At 44.5% G+C, this 18,187-nt stretch overlaps 1 protein-coding gene across 2 annotated transcripts in view; it reads left to right on the forward strand.

The window, feature by feature from the left end:
• Positions 1–18,187, forward strand: part of LRIG1 (leucine rich repeats and immunoglobulin like domains 1) — a 111,099-nt gene that overhangs the window by 30,197 nt on the left and 62,715 nt on the right. For both annotated transcript variants that reach the window (XM_025456501.3, XM_025456502.3), the window contains exons 2-3: positions 6,341–6,412; positions 13,652–13,726. In XM_025456501.3, coding sequence (XP_025312286.1) covers positions 6,341–6,412; positions 13,652–13,726 — 147 coding nt within the window. The remainder of the gene's footprint in view (positions 1–6,340; positions 6,413–13,651; positions 13,727–18,187) is intronic.

An 18,187-nucleotide genomic window follows, 5' to 3' on the forward strand; every position in this document is an offset into this window, starting at 1 on the left:
CCTGACTTTCTTAAATAGAACTGACCAAAAGTTTACAAGATGAGCTGTATGTAGTGAGTTGCTATCTGAGTGATTTTGCATTTGTTTGCAGAATGCGTTTCTTTTTGCAAGCCTCAGTTTAGGGAATATGGGGCTACTTAGCTTACTGACGAAAATGGCAGCAAGTACAGAACCTTCTCCTGAGTGGGAATTCTTGCCAGAAGAATGATTCCAATTTAAGGTGCAATTTTATTATTATTCTCAATATAAACCTTTAATACATATTATCAGCTTGTTTAGTTGTAGCTTTTGGTCAATGAAGGGAAAACATCACAACAGAAAACAAGATGAGAGCATTCAATATTGTAGGTATAAAAAGAAATCCCTTATTCTCATAAAACCTATAATGTAGATCTAGGGAGTGTAATGTAGTGATTTCATTGGAACTCGATGTGTACCACACATAATTTCTCAGAAGGTAAGAATGCAGCAGAAATGGCTTTAAAAGCTTAAGGGATTAAGTAACTTTAACGAGTTGTATTTTCTTCTTCACTCACACTCCCTGAAATTTGAAAACCAATCACTTTTTCCCCGGAGTCCTAAGCAGGTGACTCCTTTTCTAATGGGTGGCACGCAGTACAGCTTTTGAGGTAAGAAGAGATAGATGACTGGGGCCCAGGTTTTCTAAGAAATAAGGGGTTTCCAGGTCAGTCTTGGGTGCCCCAGGAGGGCTCCCCAGATGGGTCTTTGGATTGCTTCACACTTCTCTTTCTGGCTATATTATTCAGTTTAGCAAACACCTGAAGGCTTAACCTATGCAAAGTACTATGGAGTTCAGGGGTTCAGTTGAGTAATGGGAAATGGGCTGGCCTGGAAACCAAACTGAACACGAAAACCTCACTCCCCAGGGAATGCTTGTCATAGAGTTAGGACCTGCTTCCACTTTGAATTCTGATTCCAGTTAATGTTAAAGAACACGGCCATGTGTTGAGCAGGAGGTTTTGTCTGGATAAGTCAGTGGCCTGTGAGCAATGCCTGTATTTGAGGATGAAGTGCTAATTATGTTGGTGTAACGATGTTGGGGTTACTTCCTCACCACAGCTTACTCAATAGCAAACAACTTTTTATCCTTCGACTCCAAGGAGTCAATGAATTATTGTTTGCCAGCTTTGAATAGTGTTTGCCAAGTTTGTAATATGTGGTTCTGGTTGTAATCCAGGGAGGTGCTGGTCAGATTATATAAATACTGATTTAAGCCTATAGAATTACACTCAGAGGGCATTTTTTATTCAGTGTCTTCTTAGTGAATTGAATTTTCAAATGTCTTCTCTGTTGGGATGGTTAAGAACCTCGTGCGCCTAAAGGATATGTATGAGCTAATATTGTCGGTATCCATCTCCCACCACATTTTTAAGAAAGCTCTTGAATTATTGGGAAGTTCAAACTTATGTTTGAAATCCAATTTTCTTCTTTAAGTGCCAGTTCACTTTAGATATGTATTAATTCCTGCATGATTTCAATATGGTACAGTTTTATTGTTTAAAGACTTTATTTATTCACGAGACACACAGAGAGAGGCAGAGACATAGGCAGAGGGAGAAGCAGGCTCCCTGCGGGGAGCCCTATACAGGACTGGATCCCAGGACTCCAGGATCACAACCTGAGTCAAAGGCAGATGTTCAACCATTGAGCCACCCAGGTGTCCCCAATATAGTACAGTTTAATAGAAATTTCAGCTATGATGGAAATCTCCTGTCTGCATTGTGCCTCACCGTAGTGGGGAGCGTCACGTGGTGGTTGCACACTTGGAATTTAGCTAGCATGACCAAGGAACTGAATTCTTAGTTTGGTGTAATCTTGATTACTTTCCGTGTGAATGGGAGTAGCCGCCTGGCCAGTGACTACCGAATTGGACAGCACAGGTTTCCATAATGGTGAGGATTGCTCAGCTATTCAAAGACTTAGCTCTTCTCATTCAGTGGGGTCAGGGTCGGGGGTCTTTGTCAGGAAAAACGCTCAGCAAGCAGATTGTTGTCTCGCACTGTTAAACAGTTTGCTTCTCAGACACAGATAAAACCGGGATAAAACTTGAGCCATTCTCCACAGAGGTACCTCTTGTGTGTTCTCCAAATGGTGGGCCGGACGGTCATCTTTCAGCGGATTAGCTGAAAGAATATCTATGGCTGGGCCCAATTGTTCCAAGCTCTGCGCACCCTTTGTACGAGAACAGGGAAAATTTGTGTTATGACAATGGCTGACAAAATGTTTAGTGAAAGCTGCAATTGGCAGTAACTGAATTCCCGGAGGTTTCTTTCCAGCCCTCTCTGCTACTGAAAGGTGCAGAAATGCTTTTGACAGCATCTGTCCTGCTGACAGATGAATTGTTTTGACAGGAGAATCTGAAACCTTCAACTGAAGACACATTCAGATGTCGGGCCTGGTAAGGGGCAATCATGTTTGGAGAAATAAGTGAGATGCTTTAGATTTGTGTGCGTGTCAGCTGCCACCTGAAAGAAAGACCTCATGAAAGTTTTTTTTTTCCCCTTTTTATAATTAACCCTTTGATTGTTCTTCTGACCCAAGATGAGAATTCACACCCCTCTCTGCACAATCCTTGGGGTGAATAAACATATTTCTTTAATTGTTGAGAAATGAGTGATATCAAGAAGCATAACAGTGAAAGGGTCAAAAAAAACTTTATTTAAGAATTGCACTGAGGTATCAAATCATTATGTGGTGTACCCAAAACTAGTATAATGGTACATGTCACTTATATCTTAATAAAAAATTATGCTGGGAGAAAAAAAAAAACAGTGCTCATGACAGCATTCTTGATAATAGCAGAAAGGTGGAAAGAACTCAGTTGTCCATTAGCTGTTGAATGGATAAACAACATGTGGGATATATGTATACACACACACACAAAATGGAACTTTTATTCAGCCCTAAAAAGGAAGGAAATTGTGACACAGGCTACAACATGGGGGGACCTTGAGGATATTGTGCTAAGTGAAATATGCCAAACAAATACTTAGATGTCTTTTTTTTTTCTTTAAAGATTTTATTTATTCACGAGAGAGAGAGAGACACACACACTCACAGGCAGAGGGAGAAGCAGGCTCCATGCAGGGAGCCTGACGTGGGACTCGATCCTGGGTCCCCAGGATCACACCCTGGACTGAAGGCGGCGCTAGACTGCCGAGCCACCTGGGCTGCCCTACTTAGATGTCTTATACAGAGTAGTCCAATCCACAGAGACAGAAAGTAGAGTGGAGGGGGCCAGGGGGCGGGGAGGATGGGGAGTCCGTGTTTACGGGGTGCAAAGTTTCAGTTGGAGAAGAAAAAGTTGTGGAGCTGGATGGTAGTGACGGTTGCACAACAGTGTGACTGTACTTAATACCATGGAGCTGCACACTTAAAAAGCAGTTAAGTCGGTAACTTTTTATGTTTTGTATATTTTACCACAATAGAGAGCCATGCCGAGAGTTTGTCTCAGTGAGATGAGCAAACAAGAAAATGTCTCTGAGGATTTTGTTTCAGATTATATTTGTCAAGGAGACTGCGGTAAATATTTTCCCCATTTCCTGATCACAGCAGTTGGAGATCAGCAGCTTGTCCCAGGTTTTAGGACTGGTCACTTCTCAGACTTCAGAGCTGGACGGCTCTGCGGTGGCAGAAAGTTGAAGCTGTTGCAGGGGATCCGAGCTTCAGCCTCTGTCTTCTCTCTCTGATTGCTAATCGGCACTCTTGAGAGGAGAATGACCCTTTAGACCAGTCTGCTGACCCTCATTTGTTGATAACCTGGCTTTTCTAGTTCATTCAGAGGGAAAAAGTGGCCTCATTCAGGCTGACCCGGGGAGAGCTTAAATTTCCACTTACAGGTGTCTTCATCTTCTTTGCTGTTTACTGGAATCTCAGCGTGAGGCCCTCATACTGTTCAGCTTCTTCGTAAGATTACCTTGCAGAAGACCCTTTTCCAAGGAGCCTTAATCCGAAGAGCAGGATTCATATAACGTTTTGGAAATTTAAGTAAATTTTGTCTGTTCTTTAAGAGAATGACAGACCAAAGGGGTGTCATGATTTAAAAATGGTTTTATTCTAATACCATTCCTGGGGTGGGGAGTAAGGGAAGTAATTGCATTCCAGATAGTTTACCAGTTAATTGCCTGAGACTGGTTCCACCCCTGGCCACATCTATAAGCCAGAGACAAGACATGCATTTTGAACCTAATAGCCTGAAGAGTCAGTTGTCCAGAATTCAAGGTTAAAAGCTGGTGGTCCTCACTCCAGATGTGGCCTGCAGGCCTGCAGGAACGTTATGTTTGGCCCATGAAGAATTGTTTTGTTTTGTTTTTAAGAATTGAAAGGATTTCACCTAAGAATTCAGAGTTTGAACTTCTCTTGAAAATGAAGACTGGTCTGCATTGCCCTTGTTTTTGGACAAGAGCAAATGCCCCTTTTGATGGGCAAGCAGGTACTGCTGTGTCGGCCTCTTTGCACGCCTGGCAGGGTGACCATCCACATTACTTGCTTGCCCTCCAGGCTTCTTGCCTTTGTGACTTCTGAGTCTTCTCCTGATGTCTCCTCCATCTCCGTAACTCTCATTACTGATGATGATGCAGATGTCGTAGATATTGTAAACTCACGTTATCTCTGGACTCAGCAACAGTATTTCCCTCCCTCTTGTTTATGCTCATGTGCTCAAAATAGAAGAAAGTTTTCACTCTGTCCAGTCCTTTTTCTGATGTGGGAGTGTTTTCTCCATGTGTGGATTTTCTTTTTCAAGTCTAACCTGTTGATTTCTGTGTACCCGATCATAAATACCGCCAAGCACAGACAAGCTCATGCTTGACTTCAATATGTGGTTTAAAAAATTACCACCTTCAATTTTTATAGTAACATAATCTCTGGACAAATTGCTTTTAATTCAGGCTGTGCCCTGAACACAGATGTACCATTAATTTCAAATGCAGTCTGACTTTTATTTAGATGAATGTCTTGAGCCGACAATGAAATGGCTATCAGCTGTAGGTTAGTATTGATTGGAATGTCTCTGGAGTAAGTTTAAAAGCTAGTTGCCACTTACGTGCTGCCGAAATGATAGACTTGAAACTCATGATTTGCAGTACTGTTAATTGGCATTAATGCCTATGGAATTAATAGCTGAGATCAATACTGTTGACCTCTTTGGCATATGTGGGACTGGGTGTGTTTTGGTGGCAGGGAGCAAGGCACAGTATACACCAAGGTCCCCTCTGGACCATGTCTCTGGATTTCTGTTCCTGAAAGATCAAGCTGGTCTAGGCTGAGGGCTGATCCAAGAAGCTCGGCTGACTGAACACAGATCAGCTTGCTCCTTGTGTGCCTCTAAGGGTATAGCTGGGGGATGAAAGGAGAGAAGTAATTCTGAATGATCTTGGCAGGTGCTATCTTCTTGAGGAGGCTGCTTGCATGTATGTGAGCCTTTGGTTAAAACCAGCCACAGATTTCCCATAACCATAGCTCCTCTCTCCTGTGTGACTGTCTCTCCCAGTATTTATTCATTGATGGTGGGCATGTTGTGTTCATGGAAAGCCTTATGATTAGAGCCTCCTGAGGTCTCCCCTTTCTAAGCAGTTCCTTCAACTTTGAGTGAGCATCTTAGCGATTTTTAGTCCATAAGATCTTGCTTAGACTAGGATTTCTCAACCCCTGATTATTAGCATTGACACTTAGGGCTGGAGATTTGTTGTTAAGGGCTCTCCTGTGCTTTTTGTGGGATGCTTAGCAGCATCCTTGGCTTCCGTGTGCTAGATGTGTGTAGCCGACCCTGCCCCCGCCTTTTCCCTGCAGTTGTAATAACTAAAAATGTCTCCAGATAATTGCCAAATGTCTTCCCTGGTTGAGAACCACTGATTTGTAGACAGTAAAGGGTCAGTGCCTGACTATTCTTTTTCTTTACTACTGTGTGATACTTGATGCTTTAGTAAAATATTTTTAAAATGCCATTTGGAATAGCCTTGGACCCGATTTGGTGCAAAACATTTGGGTCACCACACTCTCATGTAGGTAGAGGACTGACTTACCTTAGAATTTCTTTGAAGTTGCTAAGTGGTGCAGTTATATTGATTGAAATCCATATGGGGTTAGCCAATTTCGGTGATTTGAGATTTTCACGGTGACTTATTCGTGGATGCAAGTGGGGAGGAGCTATATCTGTAAATCTCAGAATGAATAAGGTTACTTAAAATAATGTATGGGATAGGGGCAATTATGAAGGAGAGGGCCTGGTTTGGGGGGCAGAGTAGAAGATTCCTGAATTTGGGGTTTAATGTTGTATGTTGATTTAATTATTATTATTTTTTTGCTCTTCCTTTGCCAGAAACCTGAGTTACAACAAACTGTCTGAGATTGACCCTGCTGGTTTTGAGGACTTGCCGAATCTACAGGAAGTGTGAGTGCTTTCTCCTAAAACTCTGGTTGGAGGTGGGAAACCGTTTCTCTCACTCCCCTGGATCAGGAGTCTAAACTGGCTGCCTATGACAGATTGTACTGCTTTCTGATCTCCTTCACTGCCGCCCTCCTCGTAGGCAGTCAGTGATGGGTGTGCTGTCATCCAGGAGAAGTCATGGGTTTGCAGTGGGCATATGGGAGGATCCCCTCATTTGTGCAAACCTTCTGGACCCACTGTGTTGGCACACCTGACAGGTGCTTCCCCCCACTTACTGGGCGGAGGTAGAGCAACCTGCTCAGCAGAGGCACATGTGCTAGCCCACTCCTTCTGCTTCCCAGGAAACAAAGGTATAGAAGAATGGACAATAGAGGCTTACTTTTCCCCTCTCTTCTCCAGAGTCAGGCATTATTACTGCCTTTGGAACTCTCAGCCAGCCCCCCTGCCTTGTGCAATGTCCTGTAAATCAGGCATCCCCCTTTCCTTCTTGACTGTAAAGAATTTTGCTTTTAACATAGATGTCAGGGTTATCAGGAATGTTAGCTCCACAGGGACTTTAGAAAAACTTCTATATAAGCCCTGCCTAACCACTGCAGAAAACTTAGAAAGTCTAGAACTATGTAAAGACTAAAATCACCAGACATAATCATTATGAACACTTAGTGAAAAATACATACCTCTACAGGCAGAATTTTGGGATCAAACTGGTCTGGCTTCTTTCCCTTCTTATAGTTTTGTATCTTTTTCATACTTAACCCTTACATTTTTGAATACATTAGTATGTAAATTAAACTTTAAATGTCCTACTTAATTTTTATGTAAAATGACCACACGTGGATATTCCATAAATTATTCACCCCATGCTTCTACTGTCAGATATTTTTATTAGATATTATTAGGTAAGTGCTTTACATGTTTTGGTCATTGTAACTGATAGAAGCCCTTGTTTATTATTATTTTTTTATTTCATTGTTGGATGATTTATCTAAAGGAAACTTAATTTCATCACTTGGTACAATTGGCAAAATACTTGCACCCCCTAGCCCCATCTTCAGATTCTCCAAATTGTGTTTATAGTTTCTATGCGTCTTTTAAAAAGGTTTAAATTTCCAAAGTTAAAAGAACTTCATAGTTGGAAGGAGCCCTTGGAAATACTCTGGCCAGAACCCTAGTTTTGGCATAAGGTCAGCAGCCAGTGAAGGGAGCAAGGAAGTGTGAGGTGGGTCACTGTGCTAATTTGACGTAATAAAATACCCCCTTCTCCCTCTGCCTTGACTTTTCTCCCTCCTCAGAAGAACTCCTGTCGCATTTCTGAGTAGGATGAGGCTCCTGACAGCATCCTGGGCTCTTAATTATGTGTGTGACTGTTCGTCCTGTTGATGCACTCATGAGGATTGACTTTAGCTAGCTATTGTCCTAAGCACTGCTGTTTTCACTGCCACCTTCTCCAGACATTAGAAGGAACCAAGGCATGAGGACTTGGCTGAAATTATTTAGCACCTCGGTGTTTCTTTTCCCTTTTGGCAACATGGATGTATGAACACATTACCAATGGTACCATAGTTATTCACTGGAGATGATGTCTAGAGCTTGGCACACGAGGAGGCTACTGAGTGTTGTTATTTCCTTATGCTACATTTGGAACCACATAGCACCCCAAGCTGGGCACATTATTAAGAAACAAATCCTTGAGAGCCAGTTGATTGGGCTTTTTACCACCATGACCACCTGCAGTCACACTGGGATGAACAAGATGAATTCCCTAGAGCCCAGAGCAGTGGAACTTCTCACTGATGAAGGGCCTTTCCTGAAGGTCATTTTAACCCGTGGTAGAGGCAGATGGGAAAGAGGGAGTAAGGGGAGTAAGGGGTGGGGAAAGGATATTGAAGAAAAGAAAAAAAATCATAGTTGACACACAATTGCTTCTAAATTAACTGGGTTCAAGGCTTTCCCAGGAACTGTCAGCTCTCCTAAATCCTGCACAGCCCTCCCTCCAACTCTGGAAACCTTAACAAGAGGAGAACCACAGGCTGGCAAAGCAGCAGGCGGTGGTTTAGCAGTGGTTTTATTTTGGAGGCCCGGAACCGCAGTCCATCGTGGGCCGGGTGGAGAGAGAAAGCAAGCCGGTTGGAGGTCCCTGGAGGCCATGAGGACACTTGAGCAGCTGCTGCCAAGCCACACGGTCTTCGCTGCCCACAAGCTCTGTGGAAAGCCCACCAGGGAGGGCTTCCAGCCAGGGGTCCTGGGCGGCCAGGCTCCTCTGTTAATAAGAAGGGCTATTTATACCGTCCTCTTTAGAGTTGCATGCAGGTCCCGTGCTTGCTGCCTGGCCAGAGAATGCTTACTCTGGGTGCTGCTGTGTGCTTTCCAGGGCCATTGACCTAAAATGTTCCTCCAGGCAGCCGGGAAGCCTGCGTGTGCCCTGCCTTTGGGTATTTATGGCTCACCCTCTGGGGTCTCGAGATCATTCTCCCGTGTGTCTGTGTCTGTGTGTGTGTGTGTGTGTGTGTGTGTGTGTGTGTGTCTGTTGGGTGTTTAAGGGAGGGGTGGAAGAACCAGAGGGTATCTTTTTGAGGCACTGCTCTTTGGCTGCCAATTACCACCACCTGTTAGGCATTTGCTCTATTTCTGGCTCCATCCTAAGCCGCTAGGTTTAAGAATTTCAGCTGGGTCCTGCCACAACCCTCTGAAGTTGATACTGGTGTTGTTTACATTTTTTCCAAAGGGAAACTGAGGCACAGTAAGGTTAAGTGATGTGCTGAAGGCTCTTCAGTTGCTAAAGGGTAGGATTGGGATTGATTGAACCCAGAGCTACCTGATTTGAAAACCTGAACTGTAAAAAAATTCCCCTTAATAATCCCTGCTCGGCTGCTCTGTCACGGTGCCTCAGTTTCTTCTTTTAAGGTGGAGTGCTAATTTAGTACCCTCCTCAAAGGGTTGACGTGTCATTGAGTGAGATAGTGGGTGTAAAGCATTCAGCGGAGATCACCAAGTTCACCCATAACGGTCATTGTTTATAATGGTTAAATCTCCTCTATCCCCATACTAAAATAGGTACATCTGGCCATCTGGTGTAGAAGCAATGTATCATCAAGTCTTGCCGGAGTAATTATTTAGTATGCCTTATTCTCTAGTAGCTAAAAGCTCTAATAATAGTTATTGATTAAGTGGCTCTGACTCCAAAACCTGCTCTCCTCCCGGCTATTGATGATCTTGTCCCTTCTGAGATGCAGAGCTAACTGAAGTTTCAACCTCGTGCCCAACTTTGTTATGATGTGCAGCTCTCCTTGTGTTTGGGAACAACCAAAACGTCTCCCCAGTAGTGGATTGGCTAAATAAATGATAGTTCATTCTTGCCAGCAGAGGAGTACCCTGCAGCTGGTCAAAAGAACTGGGGAGATCTACTAGATATATTACTAAGGGGAAAACTGCACTGTAGAAAAGTCTGTGTAATTCACAAGCATCTGTGTAAGAGAAAAACATGTGCACATTTCTCGTAGCTGGCAGCAGGCACTTCCTCTTGGAAGCGGACCAGGGAGCTGAAGTGCGAGGAAGCCTCATTTTTCACTGTGTATTCCTGGTTATTCTCTTTTGAAACGGTTTAAAAATTTTACTATGTGCTTCTATCAGCTATTGAATAAATAATACGGCCATTAAAAAACCAAAACGGCCCCAAAGCCCCATAACCCCAAATCACTCCTTCGGTTTGTTTTTCATTGTTTGTCAAAGCCTCCATTGATTGAGATAATAATTACTCTGAAATTCCCCCCCCCTTTTTTTTTTAAACATTTGACTCTTACAAAATAAAAGAACTTCCTTTCAGCAAGCTGAGTAACTGGACACTTTTAGAGAGAATCCAGAAGGCCCATGATGACATTAGGATGGGTGAGCAGGAAAAGGCTCACCTCTAGATTCTCCCCTGGGGTCAGGAAGTCCATGTGGCCCTGTTTACTGTATGTACACCTCTTCTTCCAGCTCCAGAGTCAGGCCACAATTCGTGGTCTGATGCACCTGAGTGAGGCACTTCTTGCATCACCAGGAAAAGTGAGTTCAAGAAGCAAGACATTTTAGAAGGATTTTTAGGGCCTTGGATGGGAGCCAGTGTGGGGCGTGTGTGACACATAGAAAACTGCACAACCCCAGATACTCTGAAGATTTCATCAAAGACTGTCCTAAATTCCTACTTTCCTTATTCGTGGAGACTGTGCTAAACTTTCCCTCCGAACTCTGGCTGTGCTATTTTTGACTGGTCTCTATTTCAGTCTGGCAAGTTGGTTATGTCTCAGAGTGAGTGCAGTCTCCACTGCCTTCTGAGGATACTGTTCTCATGTCTACAGGGGACAGCGCCCAAAGAGAAAGCCAGTAATGGTGACGCCAACTGACTTACATTTTAGCTAGCGGTTCTTTTTATGTAGGAATGATCAAGAGTTACGCGGGCCATGCAGTTCTTCTCCTTTGGACTCCCAACTGTCCTCTGCATAAATCCAGCAGCCCTGTTGAGATCAGAGCCTGTGATCTCTGCCTAAATCTGTTTACTTGGGGCTGCCACTAGATCTAAAATGCCTCGTTTATCTTTAGCACTGGTCTGCTGCACCTGTACGCCCCACTTCCAGTAGTTTTTGTCAGGATTTGAACTATTATTATGATGCCCCTTTTCCTTGTTCATTTATTTCTGTGAAATTGGGTGGAGTACTTTGTCACATGTGCAGTCAGGCTGGCCCGAGACTAAAGTCGTTCAGCAAAAGTTCCCCTGCAGAGAAGTCCATGCTGTTTATTTCAAGGTTTAGCATCAAGTCAGATCCTAAACAGGCTGAAGCACAACCACCATGAGGTTTAGGAGCCTTCTGGCTTGCTGGCCTTTCCACTCACTTGCAGCCGTTCTTGGGTTCAGCTCTTGCCCCTGTGACTGTCTGGTTGTGCGGCCTTAGCCTCGTGATTGCAACTGAAACTTGACTTAGAACACTTAGATATAGGGTAGGGACCAGCACTAGTACCTGGTACCTAACTCAGAGTTGTAATGATGAAGTTGCATCAGGCATGTGGAGTTGCTGCTGTAATTCTAAAGAAATCCAGGGTAGTGAATGGTTAGGAAGCTAGACTTGGGGGCTACCCCCCCCACCGGGTCACTGCCACTTACTGTAGGTGACTATCTCGTTGGTCAACGTCTCCATAGTTTCCACTTCCTCCTTGGTACAATGGAAATGTCCATGGGATGTACCTCCCTAGCAGTCTAAAGATGAGTTAATACACCGAAAAAGCTCTTAGAGCCATGCCTGGCATGTAGTAGCCCCTCCGTAGGTTAGCTGCTGCTGACATTATTATTAGCACCATGTTCTAGAACAGATCTCTAGCACTGAAGATGTTTTACGCAAGCTACCTTATTGGCAGGCAGCCCTGACCTTAGTTTTCCTTGCTCTACAAAGATCTGAGGGTCTCCTCAGGTAATGAGTACATTGATGGTACCGTGAAAATGTATTAGGAGAGATTAAAACCGCTGGAGAGTTTTCATCATCCCTGCATCAAGATAGGAAATGGATCACTGCGGGGTTGGAGGAGCACAGAGGTGAAGCAGAAACAATCTGATTCCGGGGGCAGTCAGATAAGAGACTGTGAAAGTAATTAATTGTGTACTTCAACACGCAGACAAGGGCCCTTTAAGTGAAGAAGGGATTTGCCACATGATACGGATCTGTTTTCTCTCTGCCAGATGCTTCAGTCATGAAGCTATTGAAACAGACATTCTGTGTCCCACGGCCCAGTAATTGCCAAGCCTCATCTCTAACTGGCTCTGGCGCTGCAGAAAGCAAATGGGATAATTCAAGGCCTTTTCCTTTTTTTTTTTTTTCCTCCTGTTCACATCTATAGAAGATGGCAGACAACCAGATTATTCTATTCAAGCAAATACTAGCTGTATATTTGTATGAATGCAGCTGTTATTTCAGTGACCTTGTCTTCAGAGAGTAACAAGATGGTCCGTGTAAGAGACACACTCTTAAGAAAAAAAAAAAAAAATAGATAGCCTAGCGTTATCCCTTTGATTCCGCATCTAGATACCGTTTCTTTCCAGCCTGTTACCCAGCAGAAAGCTGGATCACTATGCTCTGGCTTTCTTAAGGATTTTTGGGCTCACTTTGCAAGTCTGATTTTGGAGTCTCTTCCCAGATTTGGAAATACATGTCCATGTAAGGAGGCTGGGTTGGAAAGCCTCTGGGGGCAGACTCGCGAGCTGTGTTTTGGTTTGTGGGCTTTCCCTTTCATTAAGAGATAAGAACTCTGAAAATACAGATTTAGGCTGCTGGAGCAGGAAAGGGTCTTAGAGAGCACATCTGGGCTGTGGTGGATTTTCAAAATGTCTTTGCACAAAAGTGTGTGTATGTACACATTCCTGGAAAACATGCCTGGAGGCTTCACCCAAGTTCAGGAAAGCTGGAATCACAAATAGATGAGACACTACAAGCCCAGCTCCCTTGTTATTTGTTGCACAGCTGAGGCACCAGAATAACTGGCCCACATATCCCAGGCTCCTGGAGATGAGCCTGGGTGAGGCTCTGGCCCTGGGTATGAGGGCATCACCCTTGGGTGATGGCAGAGCTGTGATTCGCAGAACCCCATGTCACAGAATATAAAAGCTTCCAGGAAAGGATGGTCTTTCTCCCCAAATCCTTTTCTGACTCTCAGCCCACAAAGAGCATCCCCATCAATGACCTCAGAGAGCTTTTGTTCTACACCCCGTATCTTGTGTCGTCGCTGTGCCCTGTTTGTCAGTGTTGCATTTTGAGCTAGATGAGACTCTGGAAGACAGGTAGCACTCTGAGAGTGTTTGGTTCTAAACCATGTGTGTGATAAATGGTTTGTTTTTGTGAGCTCATGTGACTTGTCTACCTTTAAAAATTCTCTTTTAAAACTATCATCTGGGGCACCTGGGTGGCTCAGCTGGTTAAGTGTCTGCCTTCAGCTCAGGTCATGATCTCAGGATCCTGGGATCGCGTCCCACATTGGGCTTCCTGCTCAGCAGGGAGTCTGCTTCTCACTCTCCCTCTGCCTTTCCCCTTGTTGTTTCTCTCTCTGTCTCTGTCTCTCTCTCTCTCAAATAATTAAAATCTTTAAAAAAAAAATAAAACTCTCTGTCTTTTATTGAACATTTCAGTATTGTCTTACCATGGCCAACTCAGCACTGCTTTTTGATTTACTTTGTTTGATTTCAAATTGCTAACTTAAATGACAAACTTCTTGTTGTTACAGGTACCTCAATAACAATGAACTGACAGCCGTGCCGTCCCTGGGTGCTGCTTCATCTCACATCATCTCTCTCTTTCTGTAAGTGGTGCCACGTGGGGAACCCTGGGCTGGGTCATGAGGCCGGGACATTATCTTGCTGACATTTGGTGCCAGGAAAACTTGTGTCCCCGTGCTCGCTGGTAAAGAACGGCCTTTCTCCACATGGCCATAATGCCCATGGCAAATGTCTTGCTGTTTGTAGAATTAAAACCTGGAAGACTTGCCTCACCCTAATTTGGGGGGAAATTAGTCTTCTCCCTGCCCAGAGGTACATAGAATTAATAAATTTCTTGGTCCTGGTGGTTAAATTGCAACTTGGAGTGAATGGAGTTAGAGGAAGCCTTGTGAATTACAAGACAGCAAGCTCGTGTTTGTGGCAGTGAATCTGGTAACGTGACCCAGTTCACTTTTACAGCTTTAAAAAAGAAAATACCCCCAGGCCTCTGAAGTCAAGCTAAAAGTAAGGAATTAGTTGATGTGATCAAGTGTTCAACAATGCTCTGGAAATGAAAAAGGCTATAAAGGAACTTAAAGAAGGAAGGAAGGATGCGAGGGGGGTGAGTTCTCTTTGGAGCTGCTAAGAGCCCTTGCTCATGATTTATGCCCACTTCAGCTCTCAGCTGGAGGTGCTTGCTTGTTTGAAACTTGCCCAGAGGTCTTTCCATATGAACCCATTGTGAGTCCAACAGTTTTCTCAACCAGATTCCATGGGCAGCCTCCTCCAGCAGAGCATCTCTCTTTTCACACTAAATTTCCCTTTTCCATGCCAGCCCTGCCTATTTTTATTTGATTTTGATTCTGCTGGTGTTAGAGCTCGTTTGCTCACCTGCATGTATCTTTTCTCCACACCGAGGCTTGGCAGGCAGAGCAGAGGGACTTGGTGGGAAGACGTCATCCCACGATGGCTGTGTAGCTTGCAGGTGTCAGGTTTTTACTGGCAGTAGGCCCTGTGTTCAGGAGGTGCTCTGTCCTTATAAGATGCAGTGCTGAGCTTAACCCTTTTCAAGGCATGGCAGGATTGAAATTGCAAGGGGTTAGAATTGTGGCCACAGCTCCATGTCCTGGACAAACAGCTTTCTATCTCTCCAAACCTCATTTTCCTCATAGAGAGTTCCCTTAATCCATTTTGCACATGGGGACGGTGAGCCAGAGGTTTAAGAGAAGTTCATTATAGTATATGAAACACCAGGCATCATGCACAACACCCAGGAAGTGTTTGACAGTTGGTGGCTGCTGCTTCTGGCTTGTGGCCTTGTCACCTGGCCCCTTGGGCCTTGGCATGATCTTACCTGTAGGACCATAGGATGTATGAGTCAGTCCTTGTTTCTGTGACATGCTGGAATGAAGGTTTTGGCCTTTTGTCCCAAGATGGACAGGCCAGGGTCTGACTGTGTCTTTGTACCATCTGCCTTTATGTCTAGCATCTGGAACATGTTGAACGACTATCTAAATTAAATGAGTTACCCATACCTGAGGCTAATTAAGGATGTGATGTTCTGTTGTATATTCGGAAAGCAAAGCACTAGAAGATGCTTTTGACTTCTTGCCACTTAATGTATGGTTTCTGGGCCAGCAAAGTTCTACCCGCACTGAACTCATTGGAAATGCAGAATCTCAGGCTTCAGCTCAGCCGCACTGGATCAGAAGCTGCTTTAATGAGGCCTCTTGGCCCTGTACCCACTCATTCAAGTGTGAGAAGCACTGCCTTCACTCCCCTTGCTCTTCCCTTGGGGAGGAAACCAGGGACACAGAGAACATCTTTGTGTCACCTACAGGAAACCAAGGATCCCTGAGTTCCTGTAAGTTGCCAAGTCGAGAGCTGGAACTGAGATTGGATGTGAACGCCCAGGCATGCTCTTTTCCTTTATCTGCCCCAATGTACCAGGTGCGGGAGTGTGGCAGGTGACTCTGAACTACCCGCTGCCAGAGATAGGCAGGGCCCCTAGCGTGCTCTGCGGGCCTGTATCCCTTTGAATCACGCCTTGCTCTGCTGACTAAAATTACATTTCTGTTCCTTGGCCCAAGTGTCTGGAGCCGTGGGGCTGGTTGGCCTTGTTCCTGCTATTCCAATTAGACAGCGTTAAACTATGTAAAGCAGGGAGAAGACATAAAGACTCCCTCCTGGTTTTGATTGAGTTTGGAAAATGCAGATTAACATTGGCAGCCACCTCTTTGGCCTGACGCTGGTCTCCATCTGACTTGGTCAGTGATTTCTCTGAAACCATGGAAGCTGAAGGGTGTTGATCTTCCTTTTCTCTGAGAGGCCTGTGCTCCCCTGGGTTTAGTGCCTGCAAAGTTAGGTTAGTGGTGTGACATCGGGGTAGCAGGGTTATGGATGGTTGTGCTACCACCATCCTTCATGCCTTTCTGTATTTCCCACGAGGGCTGTGCAAAGGACTGGGAAGAAAGTAACACTGGGCAGCGGATGAGCGTGTCTTTCCAACCTGGTCCATGAAGCGCTCAGCACCTCTGTCCTCAGGATAATTTCAATCCGTCAGGCTTAGAAGAGCTTGTTTTGCTGGTGTCTGTGGCTCTTCAGAACCAGTGAATTAAAAGGTGTCATATATTCAACAAACATGTAATAGGTCTCTTCTGTTGGGGGCCAGAGGCCATCCGAGAGTGTCCTCACCAGGGTTCAGTGCTGTCACATCTGGGAAGCTCCTAACATAGTGTGTGAAAACATGGTAGATCAATACATTTCTCATTTCATGTCCTAATCCCCAGATTCTCATTTCCATCTCACCTTCCCGTTGTGGGCAGGCAGAGGATCCAAAAAATCAGCAAAATGTGCAAAGAGACTAGCTGGCTAAGGCCAGCTGAGGTAGAGAAGATGGCACAAGTTTCTGGGGAGGTGTTTGTAGGTGGGTCCATCAGGGAGAGGGTGGATCAGGCATATGTCCTGGGACAGGTTGCTTTTGTTTCATCTGTTGAATGAGACAGATGGTAAAAGTCCACTTGCAGCTTTCATATTCCTCTGTGACCTGGAACCTGAGAGCAGAGGCAGTGAGGTCAAAAAAGAGATGACCGAGCCCGCTGTCCTGTAAGTATTCTGGCTGCAGCAGAAGTAGTGGGTTTGTGGTCTGCAGCTCCGACCCCTGTAATTACTCATGTTTGCCTGTGGAAATCAGATCATCATCTCATCGTCTCCATGCTTGGTTCCTAGTGTCCTGAGTCCATGCCTGTAACCTGGCTCCTGGACGGTGTTCCAGACACCAGGGCCCTTGTTCACAGGGGTCACAGTTTGGAGGACCCTGGGGGTGGGGCGAGGAGGGGGAAGATTTGTTGTGCATCCGGCTTTACTCTCAGGGCCTCAAAACAGACTTTTGCCGAGTTTTGGTAACTGAAGTCATTCAGTAAAATTTCAATTGGGTAATACTTTCTGATTAAAGGAACCTAATTCAATTAAAGTATTTGTCAGAGAGTAGATTTATTTGTATCGTGTTCTGAAGATAATGCCAAAGCCATTTGTCCTTAATAACAAGCATGAAACTCAAGGAAAGCTATTAATAGGATTGGGTTGGGGAGTGAGGGAGCTAATTTGATAAAAACAGTTCTTAGGAAAAGAAACAAAAGTTTTGTTAAATGGGAGCAAAATCTGCCGGTAGGTTTTTACATTTCCGTTTTCTGTGGGTTTGTGTGTGTGTGTGTGTGTGTGTGTGTGTGTGTGTTTAATTTGAAGTCCAGGAAACTCATGTTACGATTCCCACGGCAACAGTAATTTTGTCTGATGCATAAGTGACATTTCTGGTGAAGAAAAATTTCCGCTTTTCCTGTGGTGTTATTGCACTTGTATCATTGAGAAGATCGGTTACAGTGGAAATGGTTGGATTTTTTTCAGTCCTAGGAGTAAAAAGCTTGCTGTGAAATCGACATTCCCTTTAAAGCAGGGCAGCTTTTTGTCTCGTGCGTGTCAGCTGTAACATGCTTCCCATCTGGCCCTGGGCTTGGTCCAGGTAACTTCTTTTCCAGTTCAGGGGGTAGTGGGTTGGTGGGTGTACTTTTTTTTTTTTTTTTTTTTTAAGTAACCCCTATCCTCAACCTGGGGCCGTAACTCACCACCCTGAGCTGGCTTAGCCAGGGGCCCCACATTGGTGTATATTTTAAACCTTGTCCCTTCACTATGCCTGCTCCGTTCACTTCTAGTCATGAGAAAAAAACATTTTTTTTGAAAATTATTATTTTTCCTAGATTTTAAGTAAGCTCTACTCTCAACGTGGGGCTTGAACTCAGACCCTGAGATCAAGAGTCACATGCTCCACCGACTGAGCCAGCCAGGTGCCCCTTGAAAACTGTTTTTTTGGGGGACACCTAGGTGGCTCAGTGGTTGAGCATCTGCCTTTGGGTCAGGTTATTATCCCCAGGTCCTGGGGTCCTGGGATCGAGTCCCACATCAGGCTCCCCACGGAGAGCCTGCTTCTCCCTCTGCCTATATCTCTGCCTCTCTGTGTCTCTCGTGAATAAAACAAAATCTTAAAAAAAAACCCATCTTTTTTATTAAAA

Source organism: Canis lupus, chromosome 20, assembly GCF_003254725.2.
Source record: "Canis lupus dingo isolate Sandy chromosome 20, ASM325472v2, whole genome shotgun sequence".
NCBI classification, from domain to species: domain Eukaryota; kingdom Metazoa; phylum Chordata; class Mammalia; order Carnivora; family Canidae; genus Canis; species Canis lupus.